Source organism: Lonchura striata, chromosome 14 (assembly GCF_046129695.1).
Source record: "Lonchura striata isolate bLonStr1 chromosome 14, bLonStr1.mat, whole genome shotgun sequence".
NCBI classification, from domain to species: Eukaryota; Metazoa; Chordata; class Aves; order Passeriformes; family Estrildidae; genus Lonchura; species Lonchura striata.
In genome coordinates this window covers 9,107,622-9,134,168 of record NC_134616.1, presented here as the reverse complement: position 1 = coordinate 9,134,168, position 26,547 = coordinate 9,107,622, and the positions used below count along the sequence as shown (strand labels likewise).

The following is a 26,547-nucleotide window of genomic DNA, read 5'->3' as shown; positions in this document are numbered from 1 at the left end:
CCAAGAATGTGTAGAAATTTGGCATCTCTTACATCTCTAGACCTCTTATCTATTTTGGCTTAAGTGAACATGACAGTTACTGGGGAACAGAGGAAAATTTTACAGCATACTCACATAACTTATTTACTTGGCAAACCTGTTTTTTTCTATTATATCCGACTTGGAATGCAATTTAGTAGCCTTGGGAACCATACAATCTCTTCTAAAGCCAGTCAAAGCCAGACTGAAGCTTTGTTTTGCTGGCGTTTTTTCAACTGGAAAAAGTGCTTTTCTACACATCACTAGCATGACATTCCAGGCCTCAGGAGTTGTCTGACAGTGACTCAGACATAAAACATACTCCAGAAGAGCTTTAGTGACATTACATTCCATGTACCAGTTTCTGTCAAGAGAATTAAGTCTGTGTTTTCCTATCCAACATAAAAGTGCCACTAGATTTTCCCCTGAGGAGCTGCCTGGTGTACAAGGTATGCTCTGGTGAAGGCCGTGGAGAATCTCCTGGAACAAAACCTCATCACTTGGCTTGTTGCTTTTTCCACAGCCATTTCTCAGCAGTGGTTGAACCCTAACAACATTCCTCAGGAGTTTACAGTCCCTTTGGCAACAGAACCACCAACATCAAAAAGGAGACTCCAAAGGCCCAGGACTTCTGTTCTTGTTTCTAAAAGTTACAAAATAAACAAAAGAAAAGCAAACCATAGACTGTAGCCCAGTGCAAGTAGTATGTATTAAAATCGTATCAAACAGCTGACGCTAAATTATTTATAAATAAGTGTAACAAAAAGCATTTCCAGACCAAGCTAACAGGCTTAGCTAACAGGCCCGGGCCTAGGCCGCAGGCTCCGGCGGAACGAGCAGACGGCGGCCGAGCCTGCGGCGGGGCCGGGCCGGGTGAGGCCGCCTGAGGCCGGGCGGGCCCCCGGAACGGGCCCCGGAGCGGAACGCCCCGGAGCGGCACTCCCCGGTCCCGCACTCCCGCCCCAGGGGCGGCCCCAGGCCGGCGCGGGGGGCACCGAGCCACGATCAGTTCCGGCGGGGCCGAGGGCGCCGGCGGGGCCGGAGGCGGGTCCCGGGGCGGGTCCCGGGGCGGGTCCCGGGGCGGGTCCCGGGGCGGGTCCCGGGGCGGGTCCCGGGGCGGGTCCCGGGGCGGGTCCCGGGGCGGGTCTCGGGGCGGATCCCGGGGCGGGTCCCGGGGCGGGTCCCGGGGCGGTCCCAGCGCTTCCCGGCCGCGCTTCCGTGCGCCGCGCCCCGTCATGCACGGCGGGCGGATGCGCCGCCATTTTTGCGCTCCCTCTGCCGTGCAGTGACAATAACAACCCGGCCGGGCCGTCCCCCCTCAGCGAGCGCGGGCACAGCGGAGAGGGGGGAGCGGGGCCGAGCGGGGCCGAGCGGAGCGGCCGCGGGCGGAGCGGGAGCGGGTGGGGCCAGGGGCTGGAGCCGAGGCCGGAGGGAGCCGCGCTCAGCCCTCCCCGCTGCTGCTCGGCGGAGACGAGGCGGCCGGAGCAGGAGGGGAGCGCAAGGAGAAGCCGGGGAAGCGGGCAGCCGTGGGGAATTCTGCAGCTGGAGAGGAGAACCGAAAGGAACTGGTGGGCGGCAGGAACGGAAACGCTGCGCTGGGAAAGGAGTAAAAGCAGAAAGGCAGCGCCAAACTACGGGAAGAACCAAAGTAATAAAGAAAAGGGAAGAGGAGATAAAGTGATTCCTCCGATAAAGAAAAACGCGAAGGAGAAGAAATACGGAAGGACTTCACTGATGAGAAGGAGGAGTTGAAAGACCCCCCACCCCCCCCCCGAGACAGTAAACAGAGACTGACTCTAAAACTCTCCCCCTCTTCTTTGTCACACCACAAGGATTTGATGCCCCTCAGCCTGTTCACTTCTGTGTGTTCATGTTTCCCACAGGTTTCTCTTCCCCCAACCCCCCAGCTGCAGCCCAGGAGGTCAGACCTGCCACTGATGGTAACACTAGCAGCAGCTCCTCCTGCAAGAAGAGAAAGCTAAATAACAGCAGCAACAGTAATTCCGAAAAAGAAGAATTTGATTCCATTTCCTCCTGCACCTCTTCTCCTTCCAAAAACACCTCCTCATCATCTTCCTCTGTCATCACCACTTCCTCGTGCTCCTCCTCAGGGGTTGCTTCCTCCAACCATCACCTCCAGAAGAAGCTGCGCTTTGAGGACTCCGTGGATTTTATTGGACTCGATGTGAAGATGGCTGAAGAGTCTTCTTCCTCCTCCTCCTCTCCTGCTGCCTCTTCTCAGCAGCAGCACCAGCAACAGCTTAAAAATAAAAGCCTTTTAATTTCGTCAGTGGCTGTGGGGCACCATGCAAATGGCCTGACCAAAGCTGCCTCCTCTACTGTTTCCAGTTTCGCCAACAGTAAACCTGGCTCTGCCAAGAAATTAGTGATCAAGAACTTTAAAGGTAACAGGCCATAATTTGTCACAACCTGTGGGGAGCTGACACTCGACTTCGCGATTTGTTTTCAGCCTGAAAGCCCAAATAGCCCCAGGTTTTGCAGGAATTGCTTTTCTGTGCTGAACATTTCCATATTTATGTAAAGGGGAATCATGATTTCTGATGTGTGCTTGCCTGGTCATGTACACATCCTGAGCTACACTTTGCTGCTTGGAATTATTTTTCAGACTCCATTCTTTCTCTTGAGAAGGCCTTCATTTGTATGTTAGGTGTAAGGTTTTACTGCCTAAGTGTTAAATTGCCTTTGTTTTAACATTTGATACCGTTGTTCTAGTAATTCTGATTCAGAGCTTAGTGTATATTTTAGCCCAGTTTATGATAAGCCTTTGCATAGAATGTGGGGGTTTTTTTAATTGGCCTTGAATCTGCATGTCTTATCTCTATCCTTGTTGTCTGTTTATAGGATAATCTTCATGTGCTTAGCTTTAAATGTTGAAACTAAGGTGATTATCGGGTTATTATGGTGGATTTCCTTTCAGGTTTCCCCACTTGCTTTTAAAGTAGATAGTTCAGATTTTTGCAGTTTTTTCCTTTTAATGGAAAGCTGTCATTTTTAATTGTAGTATCTTTCCTCTGTCTTAGCTTACTCTTACTTTAGAAGTTTACTTTATTTTATAAATTCTTTCCAAACACACATTTGAGATTTTTTAGTAGTGTTAGTAGAGACCAAGGTGAAGTAGAGAAATTAAACTTTTCTGATGTGATGCTGCTTTATTTTCTAGTAAACAAAAATACAAATAGGTAGGCAGAAAGCTTAGCTAAAATGCTGCCATTTTTTCCCTATGAAGATGAGGCGATCGTGAGCTTTTTTTATTTCCTGCTTCTTGCTGGCTTCCAAAATAGTCCACTACCTTGCTTTCCTGGCTTGTTTGCATTTTGGTTTGTGGAGGGGTAAAAGATATTACCGAAATTAAAATTAATTTTGAAATACACAATTGACACAAATCTTCTGTAGACATGTTGCATTAGGTAAGGATTAGTAATGGTTTTGCAGGAATTCATGATCACACTGTAACTCTTTGCTTTAAGGTTCCAATTCTCAAAAATGTTCTCCACCCATCAAAGCATCATAATTTAATTTGACTGATTATTTTAAAATACCAAGCTATGATGCATTATAGGCTGCTCTTCAGTTCCTTGTGCACTGTAATCTTTAAGGGAAGTTAACTTCTCACTTTTAAAATACCTGTTAAATGTCACGGATTGCATGGTACTGTGATCATTGCTTCTGAATGGGTATTTGAACCACTTGCTTAAAAAGGATGTTTTGGTATTCTGACAGCTTTGCTTTTTATTTATCTCAGATGCTAAACTGAATAACATTATTAAGATATTTGCCTTCTCTTAGTGTGATAACAATGACATCCTTTACAACTTAAATAACTTCGTAAAATCCATAACCTTGGTGTTGATTGCTCAGAGCATAGTCAGGAGTTGTTAGTGAAAATAGGCAAGTCCATGGTTAGTTGTCTCTAGATCCAGATCAGGCAGCTAATGTTTGGGATATTGCCAGTATTGTACAAAAATGCTTGGAAGAACAAAATAATTACTTCTCTCTTTTAATTATTTCTATGGAATTCGTAAAGTTTTAAAATTTGTTTTTTACTTGTAGGTGTGTAAAAGTCAATTTTAATAGAGTATAAACTCTGGGCCAGTTTCACCTGTTGGTAGCATGGATGTGCATATGTCATCTTCCTTCTCAGACTTTCTTCTTCTGTCTTCTCCATTTAGGAATGTCCTTATTAGAACAAAAATGGTCACTTTGGGTAGTTACAAGAACATAAAATTTTTAAATAGTTCCTATATTCTGAGGATGTGACTTGGGGAATATCTTAGCATGTTGTAAATGCTTTAGTCTTGCTAAAGTAGCTGCAGAGCAGGAGCATCTCTAGAAAAGAGCCAGAGAAAAATAATGGAGAGTGTCAGATCTGGAGCTGTTTGAACATTAAAAGACGCTTAACTCTAAAAAATATCCTCTGGCCAAACCCAAGAGAGACATAAATGGATTCCTTTAAAATTGGAAGGTTTTCCTTGGGACCATAAAGCCTGTACAATAATTACAGTGTTTCCATGAGTGTTTCTTGAGGAGTTCTTTCCAACTGTTAATACGGAGTAGAATTAATTATCAGTAAATTAAAAACTGAGGTACACAGTTGTGTGTATCTTTTAATACATCATTTTTGCCTTTTATGTTCCTTTCTTTTGGCCCTGCTGTCCTGGTAATGAGAGTATAAGGAAGGTATAGATCATTCTTGCTGGTTTTAGCCCTTCTTGAGCTGCTCAGGCACAGGATTGTGATTTTTTGTAAACCACAGGTACTGTTTGGGGTACCAGTGTTGTGGTGTGTACATGAAGACCAATGCTGAATTTCTTCTATATGTTACTCTTTCAAATGTGAATTAGATACTGCTTTTACACAAATGCTTTCTTTCCATGTAAGTATAAATTAAAAGCTGGACCATCAGCCCATACCTCTTTCCCCTCAAAGCTACATCCTTTTCATTTCTGTAAAAGGTTCTGCTTTATCTAAATACATTCTCAAACTTTGTATCATTTATTTTAAAGATAAACCCAAATTGCCTGAAAATTACACAGATGAAACCTGGCAAAAACTGAAAGAAGCTGTAGAAGCTATCCAGAACAGTACTTCAATTAAGTACAATTTAGAAGAGCTCTATCAGGTAAGTGCATTAAGTAAAAATAATGGGTTAGGGCTTTTCTGTTTTGTCTCAGATTTCTTAGCTTAAAACACTTGATATGGTGGTAAGAATATGGCATTTTGCTTGATAGCTGCTTTTGTCATTGAAAAAACTTGCCACCAAATAGTTTCTTCATTTTACAATCATGAGTTAAAATTTCACAAGACCTAGCACCAAACTCATACTTTTTTTACTTGCCTCTATAAAACCCAAAGTATGGTTTCCCTTGCAGCAGTTGATGAGAATTAACTAAGGCAAGGAGCTATAGTCCCTTTTCTGTCTAGGGGGTTGTGGTGTTTATCTGCTAAAGGAGAAACGTGAAATCTGCAAATATTGGTGTTTAAGAATAAGGCAATTTATATTTAAAGATAATTTATTTTCGGAAGAAAGTATCTGTTCACAACCAAGTATCACAAATCACTTAAAAACTGAAACTTTCTATTGACTTCTAGTAGGTAAATAGAACACCATTTTTCCTTCATGAATTGTATTATTTTGGTTTGATTGTTATTTTCAGGCATTGCAGCATTCTTTTTATTCTAACAATTGAGAATCCAACTTTATTGCTAGCAACAGTTCTGATTGTGTTTTCTTAAATACTTTAGGAAGTGATCAGATTGAACAGCATTTCCTAATGTATTTTTAGAAGCTCCACTTCTGCTTTTTCAGCTGAGTGTGCTGGGGAGATTTCCCCCTGCTTACCTTTTCCCTACTAAGGTCACTTGTAGTTTTAGCAGCATAGCAATGGTGCTGCTTTAGCTGGGTATTAGGAAGCACTTGAACTTTTTACTCTACTTCTAAAGCCTTTATTGCCTCGTTAGTTGTTTAATTTGTTCCTCTGTGTGTGTATAGCCTTCTCAACATTACTTTTTAGTGTCTCTTCTTATCCTGCCCTTCTCTTTTCAACAAAAGCTGCATTTGTACATGAGGAAAAAATCCTGCTTATACAAGGCTTGGGGACAGATTTAAGGAAGAATTAATTGCTGTTCTGCAGTCCACAGCATTCTTAAGATCACTGTAGTTTTCTATAATGTTCAATTAATTAACTAAAAATACTGCTTTTTTAACAGTTTGTCAGAATAATAGATAGTGTTGTTATTTTTGCAAAACTTAGTGGACATGATAGCAAATTACAACCAATTGCACTGGGTGGTATTGTAAATTACTTACTGTAGATTGAATAACGGTGCAAATAACTGTTAATTAAGTGCTTGAAGTCTATCCAAAATTGTTCAAAAACACAGAGTACTATTGAAATACTTGCTTCTGTTTAACAGTGTTGCTTAAATTTCTTGCTTAGTCTTACCACAAGCTTAATTTAATGTTGCTTATGATAAGAAAGCAAAAAAAAGAAGCTTTTTTTGTTTTAAATCTCAGTGATTGGACATTGTTATTACTTTGGTACTTCTCAGTGAACTGGAGTGCAATCAAGTATGATTTTTATTTTAATATAAATCTAAAAATAAATGTCTTGATTTAAAAATAGTAATAGGAATCACTAGTGTTTTTAGATGCTAACTAAACTAATGTCATTTCTGAACAGCTGCTTGGTAAAAGGATCTGATCCCAAATATGCCTTGGCAGACACCATTATCCAACATAGAGGGGAATTAGAAAAGAGTGTGCAAAAGTTCTTCTGCACGCCTCAAAAGAAGATAATTCTTTTTTTTAATGGAGTTAAACTTCTTGTGTTTGCTTTAACTCTTATCTGTGCTAGAAAAATCCCACTGGGCAAATATTTTGAAGCTTTATTTCTTTGTAGGACTTGAGCTTGGTACTTGCTTTGTTCGCCCTCAGCAAACAAAATTATTTCCATCCTTGAGTTGCTGAAGTGGTACAGAATTGAATGCTTCTTTCATAGAATAATTTTCCTTATATTAATACCTGAAAGTAGAGATCTAGGTCTGTGGTACCTGATACACAGCCATTATTTTTTAAATCAGAGTTAAGTGCTTCAGGAAAGTTCTGATTTTCTCTCATCAGTTCTTTTTCCTTACCACACAAACCCAGATGTGGATGCTGCAGTTAAAAGGAAGAAAAAAAAAAAAAAAACCAACCCAGAAAAACACATCTAACTGCATCATGTGTTACACAAAGGAAATAGGACTCTTCAGATTTTCTCACCACCGTTAGGGCACAGATTCCCTGAAAAGAAACATTTTTTCCACAAATTCAGAACAAGATAATTTTGTGAACTAGAGGCCCTAAAATTTTTACATATATTGGTGTTGGTACATTTACATAGAGTCAGTATTGCCTAGCACTAGTAATTAAGCAAAGCATAATATTGCAGTAGGGGGTTAATCTCTTAACAATTAAAGTATTTATGTGCATGTCATCAACAAAGATGCAAAAGTTTTGTACTTTGTTCAAACACCAAATTATAGCAGATGTGTTTAACACTTCGTAATTTCTGATCAACAAATGTAAAAGCTGAGCTTCATATGAACACTCCATAAAAGTAGGTGTATGTTAATACATGCTTATTTCACTAAGAGTTAATTGTAAGCATTTGTCCATCTACAGTGTAGAAGGTAATTTTTTTTAAGGATTTAGAGCAGCAGTACTTGTTTGATCGACAGCAGTGGTAACAGTGTTGGGATGAGGTGACTACAAGTTCAGGACAGAGGTGCTGCTGTCCTGAGTTGGTGTGTTGAAGCCAGAGTAGCAGTGGTTCTGCAGGTGACAGGCAAGTTCCATCCAAAACATTCACCTTCCCAGCTCTTTTTGACTTCTCCAAAGTGGAAGAAATTAAGAAACCTAGGAAGATTGCACTTGTTCTAATCAGGCTCTTCAAGCTCAGTGTTTTCCACCCCCTTGTTCTACTGAATCAAGTATCAGGTTATATCCTGGTTTATTATTTGCTGCCTGAACCTGGTTATCCAATAGCAGAATAGAGTTGAGTAGTGCCCATAACCTCCTCTGAGCTGTGAACTACAGAAAACATTTTCCTATCACTTTATTCTATGTTTGGTGTTTCTTAAGTGTTGAGGCTGTTGCTATTTCCAAATATTAAGATAGGTATACTTGGGTGATCATTTTAGCTTTCCTTACAGTCTGCGTTCAGACCTGTTTTGGTTAATTGGCTCATTCACTCTCTTGCTATACCTGTTTACTTCTGACACTAAGCTCATGCAGGTTTGGGGAGTTTTGTAGTTATTGTGTGGGATGCTTTTGTTGTGGGGTTTTGGTTTTCATGGAGGTTTGGTTGGGTTTTTTTTTTAACTCCTGTGTGTGCTAGAGCCAGTATTAGATGTAGTGCACTTGCACTCAGAATGATTCCTGTTGCTATCCTGGCATGGACCAAAGAACTCATTTAGCTATTTTGATTGTTGCTGTGCTTTTAGTGGTGACTGCTGAAAACAGAAAATTGTGTTAGATTTGCAGCAAGTCTGCTTCCATTTGGACTGTTGGGAAATGTTCTGGGGGAATTTCAGTGTAATGGCATAAATCTGCTGTGTGCGCTTTGAGCTATGCAGTCCCTCCATAGTTGTCTGCAGGTGCTTTACCTTCCAGTCCTTTTTTTTTCCCCAAGGTTGTACCAGCAACTGAAGTCTTTTGCAATAAGTAAATAATAGCACAAAGTATTAATTGAAAATCAAATGTGTTTCTCCTCTAGCTTCTACAGGTGTTTTACAGAATAATTACTTACTGTGTCTTTCATCGGCCTGCAAAGAGTTAAAGCTGTTTATTTGCTTTTGATGTCTGGGCAATGGGTATGAATTTTAGAAGTCTTGAGATACACTAATGAACTGAAGAATAATTGTTTGTTTGATCAGTCCCCAAGACATGGCCTCATTAAACTTCTTTTCACTTCCTACTGCGAGCACAGTGGTAATTCTTCTAATACTTGATGAGATCTAGAAGTCTGGGATTGTCACTGTAAATGTAGTCATGCTACTAATATTCAGGATTATAATTAAACTTATTCAGGCAAGGAGTTGGTGGATGGATAGATAAGATAGATAACATATGTATATATATGTACTTTCGGGGATGAGGGAAGCTTAATCAAGGAAAGGACTGCAAAAGGAAATTAATCTTTTCCAAAAGCACTTTTCCAGTGCTTTTCCATTAATATCAATGCAACTTGCAGAGCACAGCAGCTAATAAAATTAGTACCTTAAGTGACTGCTTTGAAGTATGAAGCCCAGCAAGCTACTGAAAGATATTAAAGTACCATCCTTGTTTTTAGAGATGCCAGTCCTGCAGTTCCATGTGAGAGATTGACACTCCAGCTAAATTGATAGTCTGGGAGCTGTTCAGGGCATGGCCTGTCCTTATCTCCTGTTACCATTGCAGTGCTCTGGTGTTTTGCATGCAGCAGTTAAGTGTGGTAAAAGCTGTGAGAAGCAGAATTCTCGTCTAGGAAGGGATGTCCTCCCTTCTTGTAAAATCACATGTAAGAATATAGCAAGATTTGTTTGTTTCTCTCTCTCTTTACTTCAGGCTGTTGAAAATCTCTGCTCCTACAAGATCTCTGCAAATTTGTACAAACAATTGAGGCAGATCTGTGAAGACCACATTAAAGCACAAATTCACCAGTTCAGAGAATATCCTTTTCTTAGGTGTTGACAAGCCAAAATTGTTTCACATGCAAGTATATAGTGATGGATTTCTTTGATGAGTTCATGACATTAGGCCATGGTAATTTGAATCCTAGGTTTTGTGTAATTCGTTTTGCTTTTATTTTTTTGTGGGACCTAGGAGGACACTGCTGATTCCTTTATGCCTGTAACTATTGAAAAATTTCTGAGAAAGTTTCACTGGTATTTCTGAAACAGTTTGCCATCTTACAGAAATTTGTGTTAGATTTGCAGCAAGGCTTAAAAAGCCTTAATTGCCTGTATTATGTCAGTGTTTTTAATGTTAAACTTGCTAGGCTTAGAGAAAGTCAAAAGTCATCCAACAAGTAGTTGTTGGGTTTTTTTGGAAAAGTAATGGTCATGGTGCAGCATGTCAGGTTCTGAGGATCGGGATGTTTTATTTTCAGAAGTTTAGGATTGCATCAGGTTGACATCCTGTGAAGTGGATATTAATTAGTACCAGAACTATGCAGTGAGCTGAATAAAAGATATATTTGAAGGACAGAATTTATTTCTTAAGGTTAACTCTTAACATAAGATGAAATTACAGCATAGTGGTGAGCTCTTGCATGTATTGGTTTTTGAGGTATGGGAATATGTATGTTTGTTCCATTCCCCAGGGATGGGGATTAAACAAAATACTCAAAACTATTTAGATAATTTTTAAAAATTTGTTCAGATAATTTTGATTTCTCATTATTAACACAAAGACCCTCATTAAAAAATAAAAAATAAATGTGTTGCAAGGTTCTGAGAGTAGGTAAGTTTGTTGTGCTCTCTAAGTGTCTTTAAAAAATAATAAAGTTGGTTCATTTCATTGCTTACACCATCTATTAATCATGATTTTCTTAATGATTTCTTCACGGATTCATTGGATAGTGTCCTTTTTCTGAAGAAAATAGACAAATGTTGGCAAGATCACTGCAGACAAATGGTAAGTTTATAATTTTAAGGAAAACCAGTTGCTTTGTCAGCCTGTTTTGCTTAACTTTGGGGCTTTTTTTTCCCAGACTTCTGAAATGTCTTAAATTTATGTAAGGTTTCTTTGTTATATACAGCTCACAAATCTGTATCTACATTGTTAGAAATCAAGCCTTGAAAATATTTGCCTGTAGTGTATTTCTTGGCAAATGGGTCTGATCTTGGACACACACACCCCCCTACCTCCTCGCTGCCAGTTTTATGCAAACCTTTCTCCTTTATACCTATTTTAAAAGGATCTCTTCTGTTATACAGAAATATGCAGAGTGTCACATATATCACCTTGCAGGGATTGGCAGAAGATGTTAAATAAATCACCAGTGTCCAAGAAAGAACTGCCTGAAACTAATTGGTGGGATTTCTTGTTGTTGAGCATAATTGGTGTTGCTCTTCAGTTTCAAGAGTAAAATGATTTTGGCTGTTTTATTCCTTCTTGTGACAGATTATGATTAGAAGTATCTTTCTGTTCTTGGATCGAACTTATGTACTGCAGAATTCAATGCTGCCATCTATTTGGTAAGTGCACAAAGAATTAAATTATTTGGGGGGGGCATAAATAAAATTATTTTGGGGTGTATTTCAACTGATTTCAATTGCTGATTTTCAGATGGATTTTTTTTTTTTTTTTAAATAAACCTCATAGTGACCTGTAATTTACATGGTGAATGCACAAGTGCTTCTTGCAAAGGAAGACTTTTAATTTATTTGCCATAAATTATAGGATTGTTCTGGAATAGCTATGATCCCAGATTTCAGTGAAGTAGATATCAGCCTCCACTTTGCACATTTAGAAGCAGGGGTCTGGTCAACAACTGAATTGCAAGGGTTTGGGGTGCCCAGTAACTGCCTTGGCAGGCACAGTATTTAAAGTCAGAAAGAGTTACTAAAATAAAAGCAAGATAGGCTTTTTTGGACTTCAACTTCTGCTCCTCATATTATTAATAATTACTATATGCCTTATGTTCTTTGGTACCTGAATTGCTTTGCAAGAGATTGATGCAGGGCCTGACTTTTCCTAAGACTGACCATACCCATAGTTACAAATTCATGGAAGGCTTTAACTGGGACAGTCATCCTTGTCTGTCACATCACTGAGTTCTTCTAAGCTATGCCTAAGAATTAGAGATGAATAAGTGATGGACAAAAAAGGAATATTGTCCAACACCATAACCATAGAATTGGAACCCAGGATGATATTTTTCTTTTCTCATGAAGGCTGGTGTTCCAACATCCTGTCAACCAACTGAAAAATAAGGGTGTTGCAAAAGTTACATGGTTATTTAGGAAAAAGATCTGCATTGATGTTTAAAATTTGTAGCTTCATGTTGCTGCAGTGTCATGGTTTATTCTAGTGTTCATATATTTCTTCATCTTGAGTGATTTGGAGGCAGAGGAATGAGGAATTGGAAGAGTGCTGCCTCTTTATTAGATCTAGATCATGCTTTAATAAGAAATATCTAGAGTTTATTCTTCAACAATTTATTGAGCAGTCTTTGCTTTCTGTGTAGGGATATGGGACTAGAATTGTTCAGAACTCATATAATCAGTGATCAGAAGGTCCAGAACAAAACTATTGATGGCATTCTTCTGCTGATCGAGAGGGAAAGAAATGGTGAAGCTATCGACAGGAGTTTGCTGCGAAGCCTTCTGAGCATGCTTTCTGACTTGCAGGTGAGTAAACCTGTTTCATCTTTAAACCAGTAAATGGCTGAAATTCTTACTTAGTGCTCAGTAAGCTTTACCCTGGGTTGCTGTCGTGTTTTTCCCCAGATCTACCAGGACTCTTTTGAACATAGATTCTTGGAAGAGACTAATCGCCTGTATGCAGCAGAGGGACAGAGGCTTATGCAGGAACGAGAGGTATTTTGGATGTTTAACGATATTTGTTGTGCCTAATGTCAAAGCACGTGTCAGGGAGTAGAAATGTTCTGCTGCCTTAGTGTACAAGGCAGAAATGTGACCTTTGTTTTATAGTATTCTGAAAAAGGAAATGCACGTGCAGGTGCCTTCAATTGCTGTGCCAATGATTTTTGCTTAAAGCTGGAGCTGCTACTTCTGTCAGACCAGTACTCTCTTTTCCCCTTGTTTGTTTTCTTTAACATACAAAACTACTCTGGTATTTTCAGGTTCCAGAATATCTTCACCATGTCAACAAGCGCTTGGAAGAAGAAGCAGACAGAATAATCACGTATTTAGATCAGAGCACACAGTAAGTGCAATCTCTCTTTGCCTGGTGGTATGAGCTGTTTGGCTCCTCTCCTGTTGAGGGCCATTTAAGTAGCTGCAATTTATTCCTGTTATTGACTGACCATCAAATGCTTTTCACTTCCCACGGTTCCATATTTACAATGAAGCACTGTCTTGGCTCACACAGCTAATAGCCTTTTCTTTTAAGTCTCTGTTATTTTGGCATAAATGTTGTTAAGTATTTGCTTGAAGTATTTACTTGAAGAAGAATAGGCTGCTTCTCCCAGCCCAGATGTCTCTTTCCTGCTGAAATGTAATTAATTGACTGTTGTCCTACTGAAAATGATAAGACTCAGCATAGATTATTCTAAAGCTAAAGGATCTGAATATTTGCAAAAAATATTTGCATATGGAGTCTGGGAAATTATTGAATAATATCATTCTTCAATCTTTTCTACTTAGAGGCAGGATTTCCTCCAACACAGTCAGGTGGAGGCCTTCTAACATAAAGCTACAGCTGTTGTGTCTGAGAGAAAATGCAGGTCACTGATATCAAGACCTTTCTGAGAAAGAGGTGTTTTATTGCTACTGTCATACATTTTGATTTCCTTTCTCTTTCAGCTGTTAAAAGCATTTAGCTTGTTTAGTGGCTTCCTTCTTCCATGCTAGTATTAGTGGCCAATTCTGTTTTGTTTTAATACCTCTTGACTTGAGGTCTGGTTTTATTTCTCCTTGGTTTGTCTCCCAAGACGTGAATGTCTTTCCACAACACAGGATTAGGCATATTATTTGATGAATTTTCTCCAACTTCTTCACTGATGGAATCATTGTCCAGCTGCCCACAGGTCATGTACAAGAGGCTTATTGTGTGAATTAAAATCATCAGTCAGCAAACAGAAAAAAAATATTGTTTACTGGAGAGAAAAAGGATAAATATGTGTATAATCATTTTAGGTCTTTGGCCACAGATAATTAGAGCACTCTCAATGATAATGTAATTAACATAATCTCAAAAGAACGATTTAAAACTGTCAGTAATGGAAAAAGGAAAAGTAATTCTAAACATTTCTTCTGTAGGAAGCCACTAATTGCTACTGTAGAAAAGCAACTTCTAGGTGAACATTTAACAGCCATTCTTCAGAAAGGTAATCTTTCTTCTTTATAGAAATGTTTCTAATTACTGCTTCGGGGCTTTCAGTTCCTGTGCTGAAAGAAAGCAATGGATTCGGGTGCTGGGGGAGGACAAGCTGCATCATTCCTTAACTCCCTTTGCTCCTCAGTTCCCAAAATAGCACTGGCCGTTCTCCTGGTTGGAGATAAGGGGACACTGTGGTGTCTTCTGATAACATAGCAAAGCACAAGGAAAATTAGAACAGGAGACTCAAGCTCAATGTGTTAAGTGGCATTTTGAAGACTTGGAGGTAAAGAAAGGAGTACACTTTGAATTATGGCTGTAACAGAAAAGGGAGATTCTGAGTAACTTGCTACTGACAAAAAGCAGCTTGTTTTAAACATGTAGTATAATTTGAACTATGGAATACATTGTCTCAGTTCTACAGTAATCTCTGTGGAGTCAAGTGACCCTCTGTTGATCTCAGAGATAATCTGGAAATAGAAACAGATGCAGCAAGAGTTGAATAATAATTTATCAGGCCCTTAGTAGCCAGATTCTGAATGAAACAGGTATGTGAGCATCTTCCTGCACATTTGTAACAAACTCTTCATTGAGTGGAGTATCAATGTTTACCCATCTACTTTATTAGAGCCTTGCTGTAGAGCATCAGACCTTCTCAAGAAAGTTAAAAAGTGGTGTTTTTCTTCACAATGGTGAAGATATTTCTTGAAGCTGGTTGCCTTCAAGTATCTGTAAGATTTATTCTACAGCTGGAGTTGAGACTCAGGGCTGTCTTGCCAAGGAACTTTTCCTACAGATCAGTGTAAATATTTCAAATCTTTAGGGGATAGTAAAGCAGAAGTAAGCAAAGATGTTGTGATAAGATTGTTATGTAAAGTACGTGTATCATAAGTGCAATAAAATCACGTGCAATAATAAGATTTTTAAGGGTTCAGACAGATATTTTGTGTTTCACTGTTAAATTAGGTACTTTAAAATAAAATAAAAACCAAAAAAACACACCACTAATGGTTTGATAAAAAATACTAGTTTTGAAGAGGCCTCACTGTAGTAATAAGCTGTGCTTTCTTTGGGTTACGCTGGTATAAATTTCTATTGAAATTCTCACATTTGCAGGTCTAAATCACCTTCTTGATGAAAACCGAATTCAAGACCTTTCTCTTCTGTATCAGTTATTCAGTCGTGTGAGAGGTGGAGTGCAGGTTCTCTTGCAGCACTGGATTGAATACATAAAGGTACTGCTCCTAGAACTCTGAAACAGATAGCACTGTTGTATCAGTGGGGTTTATACACAGATGCTTGAGTCATCTCTGTAAACTATTGCATTTTTCTAAAATTTGCTTATAAATGTGTATTTAATAGACAGCTTTTGAAACATCTCAGGAAAGGTACAGTAACTGTTCTATCTCTATTGAAGAACACAGTGAACATTCAGTTGAATTATTGAACTCCAAATAAATTTGGGTTTTATAATCTTGCTTCTAGTTAGTTTGTGGGACAACTATATTTCTGCAGTAGTTATTTGTGTAATGGCAGAATGTTTGTTTTCTTCCTAATAAAATTTCCTGTGAGAATGAGTGGTAGTTCAAGTTACCAATCAGTTGAGGTTCAAAAAGCACTTGAATATCAGTTAGGATGATTGATTTTATCTCTCAGTGAAAATGTCACAGAAAATATGGTTGTTGTGAAGGAAGGCTTTGGAAAGGCATAAGAGTACTATTAAATAAAACTTAATTTAGTGGGAGCATTACCTGTGTAAAACCTGAGGATATAGATAATTATAAAGGGTGTCTTAATTTGTCATGCAAAACTTCATTTCTTCAGACAGAAGTTTTGAATCCATTCACTTTTTCATCAGTTGGTTTTGAATCAATATGCAAGGCCTAGGGATGATTATATAGTAAGTACTTCATAATACAGTAATACAAAATCAAGTAATACTTTTGTTGTTAGTGGAACTATTATGAGTACCAGAAACAGCACATTAAAAAGGTAACTTAATATTTTAGAAGTCTTTTCATTTAAATTAATTATTCAGGCTAATTGAAAGGTATGTTTTATTTTGCAGGCATTTGGTAGCACCATAGTAATTAATCCTGAAAAAGACAAAACCATGGTCCAAGAACTTCTTGATTTTAAAGACAAGGTTGACCATATTATTGATGTTTGCTTTCTCAAGAATGAGAAGTTTGTAAATGCCATGAAAGAAGCCTTTGAAACATTCATTAACAAAAGACCAAATAAGCCAGCTGAACTCATAGGTATTTTTCTTCAATTTCTTTCATGTGAGAATTTGGGTGCTGAGTTGCTGATGCACTTACAGATGGGATGTGCTGGAATTGTGTGTTAATACATGCACAGTGTACATCAGACTGGGGATCTGCTGTGCCACCTGATGCAAGGGAGCTGTTTGGGAGGGTGACATAAACATGAAAAGCAAACTGGTCGTCACTTAACTAGCTAGGCTATAAAAAAAATGCAGAACATCAGAATTTGGGCATTCCAGCAATTAGCTGATGTCCAGACATGAGAATACTGCTAATAATGAGAATTTTTCAGAAGCTTAGATAACTGTGCCACCAGCACATGTGCACAGAGCTGTTAGGGGTTTAATATGTGAAGAGAAGAGAGCTGAGGATGCACTGAACCTCTCATGGTGTGGGGATAGAGTCTCTGGTTTGCAAAGAATGTTGCTTACAGATTTGTGCATTACATGCCTGGTACTCTGCACTTTGGAATCATTTCCCCACACAGTAATACCTGCTTTGCAATTGGATGTGCTGTTAGGCTTGTGGAGTGATACTTTCTGTCCTCCTTTTTTTGTATTAATTCCCTAACTGTAATGTGCTTACCAGCCCATTTGAAATTAAACAATCTAGTTTGATTGAAACTGGAAATTAAAACAAAATAATGTTATAATAATGATATACTAGAGAAATTCAGCAGTATAGTCAGCACATTTAAATAACTGATTTGCATATTTTCATCTGATCTTTTTGCTTCTATTACAGCCATGTCAATTTGCAACAGCAGTGACTTTACTTTGAGATCACGATATAAACCAAGATTTTTTTTCATAGGCAAAATGTTTTTAGTTAAGATGCAGTCATTGCTTATCTGAAAAAAGATACTAGGCTATAATGTTTTTATATACTTTATAGCCTCTATGGAAGTGTATCAAGGTAGCTGTTATGAGGCTGATAGAAAGTGATTTCAGGATCCTTTCCATTTTCAAGATTTTATAACACTAGATTTAGAAGTTTTTGTTTCACCGTGGTATTAAGCATGTGCTAAACTCTATTCTTCAACACTTTTAGCTAAATATGTAGATTCAAAGCTTCGTGCAGGCAACAAAGAAGCTACTGATGAAGAACTTGAAAAAATGCTGGATAAAATTATGATTATATTTAGATTCATATATGGTAAGTATTGGGGTTTTTTTTGTGGGGATACAGTTGTTTAACCAGTAACATAAAGGTACTTTGAAATTGTTTTTGCAGTCTGGTTACATTTTCAGGTGTTTGTTCTCTGTGGATGTGTTTTGTTGGTTTAGTGCTGCTTAACTACTTTGCCTGTCAAATTGCAAATAACAAAAGCTGTGGAAATCTTCATATGAAGGCCCTTTTTGTTTTTCTGAGCTTTGAATTGGGTCTGTTGTAGGTAATGTTTGTTTAAAACCTGCAGTGCTTTGTGATCACTTTCAAATCTCATCTCTTACAGGAAAAGATGTCTTTGAGGCCTTTTATAAAAAAGATCTAGCAAAGAGACTATTAGTTGGGAAGAGTGCATCAGTAGATGCTGAAAAATCTATGCTTTCCAAACTCAAACATGGTAAATATACATCTATTATTTTTATCCATCAGCTTGCTTTTAAAAGTAGTTATTTTAACAAGCCTTCACAGAAGTGCTGTTGTTGGTATTTCCCCTTTCCATGAGGGCCAAAGCCTCTGTGCAGGTCCTGAATGACTGGTGGGTTTTGAGGAGATTATTTTGCTTTTAGTTTTAGTTTTGTAATTATAAAAGGAAAAACCAAAACTCAGGAACTTAAAAGTGCACAGTGTATCTTGGCTGTGGGATAGAGTTGAGGTTCCTGCTGAGTAAATCGGTGATGAGTTCCAATTGTTATTCTCTGCCAGCTAGTTGTTCTCTAGTCTGGTCTTTATTGTTTTACTGGATGGAGTCTTTGGGTGGTAAGGGTAGGATTTTTAGAGCTTGATCTTGTTCTGCCATCAGGAGACAGTTTGAAAGGCATCTGATAGGGATTAGAATTATCATCTGAATGACCAGTGGCCACCATAGTCAAAGGAATGAACAGGTCCACATGGAAAAACAACTGGGTTGCAAAATAGCTACCACTTCAAAACATCTTCCTTTTTCTTGGTTGTAACCTTATTCTGTTCCTTAATTGGAATCCAGGTCTTTATGTAAGAAAATCTGGTGGAAAAGGTCATCTTGCTTAGGAGTACATTCTGGCACTTATAATAACTACTCTGATGTGTTGAAAATAAACAGATTATTTCTAATATTTATGTTTTCTCTTTTATAGAATGTGGAGCTGCTTTCACCAGCAAACTTGAAGGAATGTTTAAAGATATGGAGCTTTCAAAAGACATAATGATACAATTCAAACAGGTACTGAGGAAAAGCTCTGTTTGTCCTGTCTGTGTCTTTTGAAAATTTTACTGAATTTATTAAAGGTTTTTCCTGACCAAAAAGCTGAGACACGCTTCTTCAAACAAAAAGCCCACAGCAGTAAGAGAATTGTAAACTTACAAAACATTTTAACACCAGCTCTAAGACATTTTTAACACCTCTGTATTCTGATGCCTGGCTTGGAAGTTTTTGCACATTTAGTTCTGGTGATTTTGTGATGTTTTGGTTACAAACAATTTTTAACATTCTTTCCTCCATTCACACTTAATTAGATCTTCACCTCAGCCTGCTAAAACACTACATTTGCTGTTTTCTTCCTGTATGGAAGTGCCTTTTGAACTTCAGAAAAGTGCTTGTTCTTACCTTAACTTTCTTGTATGCAACTTGCAGTGTATACAACAAACATTTCATGTGGTCACTTGTCTTTTCTGCTCTTGCAATGCCTGTTCTAACTTTTCAGTTCTACCTGAAATAAGTATAAGTAACATAGCTCTATTTCAACTTATTTTATTTCTCTTTACAGTATATGCAAAATCAGAATGTCCCTGGCAACATTGAACTAACAGTGAATATTCTGACTATGGGTTACTGGCCAACCTACGTGCCTATGGAGGTCCACCTGCCCCCAGAGGTAATGAACATCATGGGTTATGCAAGTATTGACCTGTCAGAAATGCAGCTTGGGATCCACTGACACTTGGTTTTCAATATGCATAGAGGGAGAAATGCAAAATTCATCTTTTAACATGAAATTTGTTTTCTTGCAATTCTCTTTATCATTCTAAGCCTTGATTTCAAGTTTAATTGATTGTGGAGGAGGGAAGGATGCTTTTAAAGTAGAAATTGTGTTTCAGTGTTTTGGGATTTTTCTTTCTTTAGATGGTAAAACTGCAGGAGATTTTCAAGACCTTTTATTTAGGAAAACACAGTGGTAGGAAACTTCAGTGGCAGTCAACACTAGGACACTGTGTACTAAAAGCAGAATTCAAAGAGGTGAGTCTATTGTTCCTATTACTCCTGTTGTGTTGTTGATTCCAAGTCTGGATTTTACCTTAGGGGTATATGGGGAAGGTTTTTTGTGCTGTAATGGAAAACTAAATACTATTTTTGCAATTACTTTTAACCTCCTGCTATCTTTTCCAGATATTGGTAGTTTCTGAATTACCAGAATTGATAGTTTCTGAAACAAATGTGTTAATGTCTAAGAACATGAACCCAATTTCTGTATTGGTGGGGAAAGAAAAGCCTGTTGGGGAAAATATCCACTGGTTTTAGCTCCAGATTAAAAATGGCCCTCATTTTTATAGTGGGGATGAAAAAAAGGGGGCTGGTTTCTTCTATGGCCTTACTTCATCTGATAGCATTAAGTACCTTGACAGGAAGCTTTTCACTACTGAAATAAATAAAAATTCTGGATTGGACAAGAACACAATTGTTTTGAAAGTGTTTCCAGTTATTCCTCTACAGCATATCGTCATGGACACAAGATTTTCTCATGAAATAGAAATGCTTACCACTTCAATTTTCAGAAAAAGTTAATGGTAAAACAAGTATTATCAAACTTGATTGTTTCAAAGATTTTATGGTTCCTTATACTGTGTTCCTTAAACTAATGTTTGTGTTAGATTTTGACTTAAAGATCTTTCAAATTGTGATTTTAAGCACTCAGTGCTTTAAGACTTGTCTGGAGTCATCTGATGCATATCTTGGGTGAATTATGTCCCTGGATAGAATAGTCCAGCCTTGTGGCCTCAAGCTTGTGGTGCATTTCATAGTAAACACAAGTGACCATAACTTCTGTTCTTCCATATTCTCAAGTGAATAAAAAAATAACACCCTGGTAGGAAAATAACTGACATGCAAGAGTGACTTGTTAATCATGTTCCCCTCATTCCTTTCCCTCCACCCCCCAAAAAAACCAGCCTGGTGATGTCTGTTTATTTCCCTTGTAACAGGGCAAAAAAGAACTTCAGGTCTCCTTGTTCCAGACACTGGTGCTGCTCATGTTTAATGAAGGAGAGGAGTTCAGTTTAGAGGAGATAAAACAAGCCACTGGGATAGGTTGGTATCAAAAACAACCGAGTACTTCCAAGTGTTCTTACTAAAAAAACCTAAACAACTTGTTTCTGCTTTAGAGGATGGAGAGCTGAGAAGGACACTTCAATCTCTGGCTTGTGGCAAAGCCAGAGTACTGACTAAAAGCCCCAAAGGCAAAGATGTGGAAGATGGTGATAAATTCACATGTAATGATGATTTCAGACATAAGCTCTTCAGGATAAAAATCAACCAAATTCAGATGAAAGAAACGGTATATTTTTTTTAATCCTCTGGGGTTTAGATCCTTGGGTTAAGAACTTTGTTGCCTGCCCTTTTATAAGATTTTTTCCTCCTGGTTGTCATGTACATACTGATATCTCTGTCAGAGTTACATGTGTAATTTGGATGACAGCACATACCTAACAGTGGTGATTTAAATGTGTGCCTCTGTACTAAGACATCAATGATGCTGGATGTCTCTAAGTAAGGTTAAGAGAAGTTGCAATTCTGAAATGCTCTTTTTGTCCTTTATCATTCCATGGCGCTTTACTGACTGTTTGTGAACATGGAAAATTCACCGTGGATTTCTTTGTCTGACAGCCACACAATGTAAAATCTGAGCAAAGGTTTTAAATCTTTGTACCAGTGTGTTTTTCAGTAGACAATCAGACTTCGTATTTGCAAAGGCTTCATGTCAGATATTTGACAGCAGGCATTTCACTGTCTTACACTGAGAATTGTCTTGGAGACAGAATTGTTTTGACAGTGCTGTTATTTTCATTCAAACTCTTGTAAATGGGTCCTTCAGGTGGAGGAGCAGGCAAGCACTACAGAGAGGGTGTTCCAGGACCGGCAGTACCAGATCGATGCCGCCATTGTGCGCATCATGAAGATGCGCAAGACGCTGAGTCACAACCTGCTCGTGTCAGAGGTCTACAACCAGCTGAAATTCCCAGTCAAGGTGCTGTGCTGATTTTTTACTTCTAAAACTTTATTAGTTCTTTTTATCTTCCCTGTCTGTCCTCAGTTGAACAGTGCTTCTGTCTAAATTATGCATCTTTTTAGTATTAGAGAGGGCAAATATTTGCTTTCAGGAATTTTGAAAGTGCCAGTTGTTGTTACTAAAACATATTTCCAAAGGATTTCAGCCCTGGAGTTTGTTAGCAGTAAGGGAGCAGCTAGCTCTCCTTGTATGCTTGTGTTCCACTGTTTGCAGTACTCAGGCAAGGCATTCTTGGGCAAAGGAGAAATTGCTTCAGATGTCAAAACCAATTCTGCATTACAATCTTAACTTGGTTGATACTTTTAAAGTACAGCGATTTTTCTGGATGGATTATACTGGTTAATACATATACACACATATATAGGAATAAAAATAAAATATTGGTGAATGTTTCAAAGCTGAAGAAGCCCACAGTTGCAATATAAAATGAATGGCTTATTGTGTACAAATGGAAATGGATTTTCAAACAGACAGAGAAGCATTGTTGAAATTCAAATATATGATGCTTTCTGCCAGTGGAATTGTAAAACAAAAGGTCCTGTAATTAATTCCATTGTACTACCACATTGAGTGCCTGCATGTCTGTAAGTATTGCATAAACTGCAGTTGAGTTTTGTAACATCATAGCAGATCTTTTAAATAATTTTCCTCACGTGTTATCATGAGGCATTTTGATAAAGTTCTCACTCAACAAAATCACAGGGCACACAAACTATTGCACAACTCATTTGCTTCAAGAGGAAATGAAACTTGTACTTTTACTGGCTAAAAGTCAGATATAGAAACACTTTGGTACATGATGCACAAGCTGCACTTCTTTAGAGTTCAGTTCAAATGGCAGCAAATACTCCTTTCTGTAAAAATTTGTTTAGCTGTAGGTGATGAGCTAACTTTGTAACTTCTGCTTCTATCAGTTATACATTGCAGACTTTAGAAGCTCTAATACTTTAAAGGACTTTTTTTAAGTGGGATTTCTGTTTCCTCAGCCATCTCAAACAATATAGATACTTGGCTGAAGTGGAAAGAAAGAACCAAGCATTGACTGCAAAGTAATAATGCTGACATGTGCTTTATTTTACAGCCTGCTGACCTTAAGAAGAGAATAGAATCCTTGATTGACAGGGACTACATGGAAAGAGATAAAGAAAACCCAAATCAGTACAACTATATTGCATAAACATATGTTGGCCTTTGTTTTACTGCACACTTGGTGTCCCACACAGTTGCCAGTGGATAAACTAGCCTCTTGATCCCGTTAATTGACTTTTTATACTACCGATGATTGAATGAAAGCAGTGTAATGGAAAAGTATAGTAGAGTGGACTTCTTTCAGTGGTTAACATGCCCATTTAAAGAGTAATATTTACATTTTAAGAAGAATGCTGTTGAACTCTTTGCATGTTATTTAGTAAGATGTGCAGAAAGCTGAAAGAAAGTACCTGGTCTTTCTGATTCCATTTGTCTCTGGGTCTGAAGAGGAGTCCCTTGATATATGACAGATATCATTCACATCTTTAAATGGAAACAGAAGGTTCATTAATATAAGAAAATAGCCTTTAAAATGCTTAAACTGCATGCAAACTTTTAATTTACTGTACAGAGTGCATTTCAGTTATACATACCATTGGTTTGGTTGATGCCCACACTTGGATTTTTTTCTCTTGAGGGGGAAAAAGGGGAATAAGCTAAGCTATGCTTATTGCTGATCTAATGGAAAATATTCTTGGTTGCAATTAAGACAAAATGGTGCCATTATAAAAGGATGTATAAAGTTTGCAGTGTGGGCATATATACTGTATATACAAACACCATTCTTAAATAACTGCTACAAAAAAACAAGTTCAGATTAGATTTGTATGGCTTGCATATGAAACTTGGTGTTCACCTTTGGGAATTTTAAGCATAAAACAGCCATAATGGAAGAAGTGACAGTTTTTACTAGTCATGGGTAGGAGGCCTTCACCTCTTGGCAGCAATACTTTAGAATAAAGAGAATCTATTAACAGATGAAAAGCCACACTGTTACTGTGGTAAAGCTGTAAGAACAAAAATTGCAAGTGGATTTTAATACTTGTTTTGCTTTGCAACATTCTAAACTTGAACTAACCTCAAGGTTTAGACAGGGCAGTTCTTCTAAGACTGCCCTGCTTTGGATTGCTTTAACTTAAAGCTTTAAGAACTCAGCCCTAGAGCCTAGCAGGCCTCCTAGAACCCAGAAGCCTACCTCTCATATAGTAAGTTAAGTATTGCTACAAGGCATCTAAAATATATTTTCTTAGATGACCAGAGAGCATTCTTTGCATCTTTATAAGACATGGGAGAGTAAGTCACTTGAATGTAGAGCTTTGTTTCAACAAAACACATGTTTTATTGCTTATAGCAGCATGTGCCAGGAATATATGGGAAAAAAAAGGTGTCAGCAGAAAAGGAACTCCTCCACGTACCAGTTCTTCCTTACCCAGCCAGGCTTTATACCTATGATCAGCTGTGTTGCAGAGCACAATGAAAAACCTCATCCTCTTTCAGGCACTGATAGTCCTGGAGAATACCAGATATCTCTTGAAAGCAAGATGTTACTTTCGTTCAATGGCAGTATAACTTAGCTCTCTATGACTATAACTTCTATCACTGTGATCCCACATTCAGGGGTGTGCATGTGTGAGAGTGTGTGTGTGTTTTCTATCTGACACATCCCATCCTTAGTGCTTTTTTTTATCTACTGTTTAATTCCATATATTCTCCAGCCATGTTTTCTCTCAGGCTCTTTTGTATGCAGTCCTCAGCTGACAGATGAAACAAATGTGGGTGGTTTTTTCCTGCTAAATTATTTGCAGTCACCCTCAACTAACCATCATAAAGCTCTTTGTGATCTGCAGAAAATCTACCTTGCCCCTTGACACTATTGCAGCACAACCACTGGTAGACATCCAGGGCCACCCCTGCCTCTGAGAGACAAATCCTGACAGTAGAGTTATGTGGGAAGAACCTTGAAGACTCCTCCTGCAAATCTTCAAGTATTAGCTCAAATAGAGATCCACTGGGGAGGAAAGAATTCCTTCCCCCATTAAAAAATACATATGTGTTTCGCATTCGATGTTCCTTTTCTTGTATGTGTTTTGTATCTTCAGCCAATAAAAGATTCCTTTTAAAGAGACATGGAGAAGAAATATAAGACTTAACTCTTTGGGAGCAGGAGCTGATGCACTGAGCTGGTTCCATTCAGTCTGTTGTAGCATATAAATCTTACACCACTACATGTGTGAACACCCATTGTGGTAAAACCCTCCCTCATTACACGAGTGTCACATTCAGTCAAACTGCAGAGGTTTATTTCATTTTTATCCTGTCTAATGCAGAAAATATTATGCAGAAAATATTATACAGAAAATGTCCTCAAATCTCATCAGAATTCACAATCTGAGGCAGACCCTAAGCGCAATCCAGTTAAAGCAACCCAAAGAACGGACTTTGAGAACCCTGGCTAGACCAGGAGGGGGTGAGCGAGGGGAGGGGAGAAGGCTCCTCTTGTAGCTTCATGGGTTTTCCCCAAGAACTCGTTCATCTCTCCTGCTAAGGTCTCGCTCATTCCTGGTTAATGACAAAGCTGCAGCCAAGATTTGTCGTAGTACAACTCCGCAAATTCTTGCTGGGATCGTGTGCCTGCTTCTTGAGCCATATATATCTCTGTAAGAAAAAACTGAAATGGGCTTGGACCACAACTCATCTGGCTAGAACACAGCTTGTCTTTTTGGCCACACATTTTTAATCTTGACTCTTGCATGCAGTTTATAGCACCTTGTTCATAAGAAATTGCAGTTTATTCTTAGAAATATATATTTTAGGTTTTTTAATCTTTATACCCATAAATGGACTATTTTTTTGTCTTGGCTGGTTTCAAAAGTGACCATTTTGTTTAAATGCTGTAATTGCAAATGTGTTGTAAACGTTGTTTTGTTCTATAGTTTACAAAAAGGTGCCAAAGTAAATAGTTAATAAAAAAAAAAAAAAACCTAGCAAATTGTTAAGTTGTTTTAGCTGTTCTTCATATTTTGGTCTCAGCTTTTTTTTTTTTTTTTTTGTCAGCCTTTCATTTTTTCCTAGACATATCATTTGCCCTAACACTTTCTTTTAAAACAACAAAAAAAAAATGCATCTAAAAAGTGTTCAAATACCACTCTTTTTTTTAGTGCTCTCATATAGTAGGAAGAACATTTTCTTTGAAACGTTACACTAAAATTGTAAGAGTACAGCAGCATTCAAAAATGTAATATACTTTTTGTATAACAGTCTTGAGAGTGTGTCTGGAGTGGGGGGAAAAACTAACCCTGTTACTTTTCAGAAGCCTCTTCCCTCAGCTACCAGAATATGAAAATGTGCTTTTTCACAGCATCAAAAACTTATAGTTTATGCAGACTTGCAGACAGGGCATGTATCACCATTGCATCCTTCGATGCAAAAAGCAGCAAAACCTTTTTTATGTTTCATAAGTCTGATATGGGTACAGAGAGTCTTTCTTAAGTTGGTAAATAATGTAAATACATGTCCTTTCAGAGAGTGAGTCTGTTATCTAGGTATTTTGTGTCATTTAATAAATATTAAACAGTTTTGTGTTGATAAACTCTTGTGTGTAAAATGCCTTCTTACTCCAAGTTCTGTATGTTGGGCTTACTAATGTTTATGGCTTCTTTAAATTCTTTAGCTTGTGCTTTGATAGCAAAATACTTGTTTGCTACTTAAATATAATAAGTTCCTTATTCATTCAGTCATTAAAATCCCTTGAGTTTTCTAA

At 38.1% G+C, this 26,547-nt stretch overlaps 1 protein-coding gene across 1 annotated transcript; it reads left to right on the top strand.

Annotated features, from left to right (window-relative positions):
• The first annotated feature begins 1,242 nt into the window (after positions 1-1,242).
• Positions 1,243-26,547, top strand: CUL4B (cullin 4B). Its single transcript, XM_021548498.3, has 20 exons — positions 1,243-2,423; positions 5,043-5,158; positions 9,626-9,729; positions 10,627-10,696; positions 11,186-11,259; positions 12,252-12,414; positions 12,514-12,603; positions 12,870-12,952; positions 14,008-14,075; positions 15,182-15,300; positions 16,134-16,326; positions 17,383-17,487; positions 17,786-17,896; positions 18,612-18,697; positions 19,242-19,349; positions 19,598-19,711; positions 20,674-20,779; positions 20,854-21,026; positions 21,564-21,716; positions 22,840-26,547. The coding sequence occupies exons 1-20, from the start codon at positions 1,889-1,891 to the stop codon at positions 22,933-22,935; spliced, it is 2,667 nt and encodes an 888-aa protein (XP_021404173.1). The 5' UTR covers positions 1,243-1,888; the 3' UTR covers positions 22,936-26,547.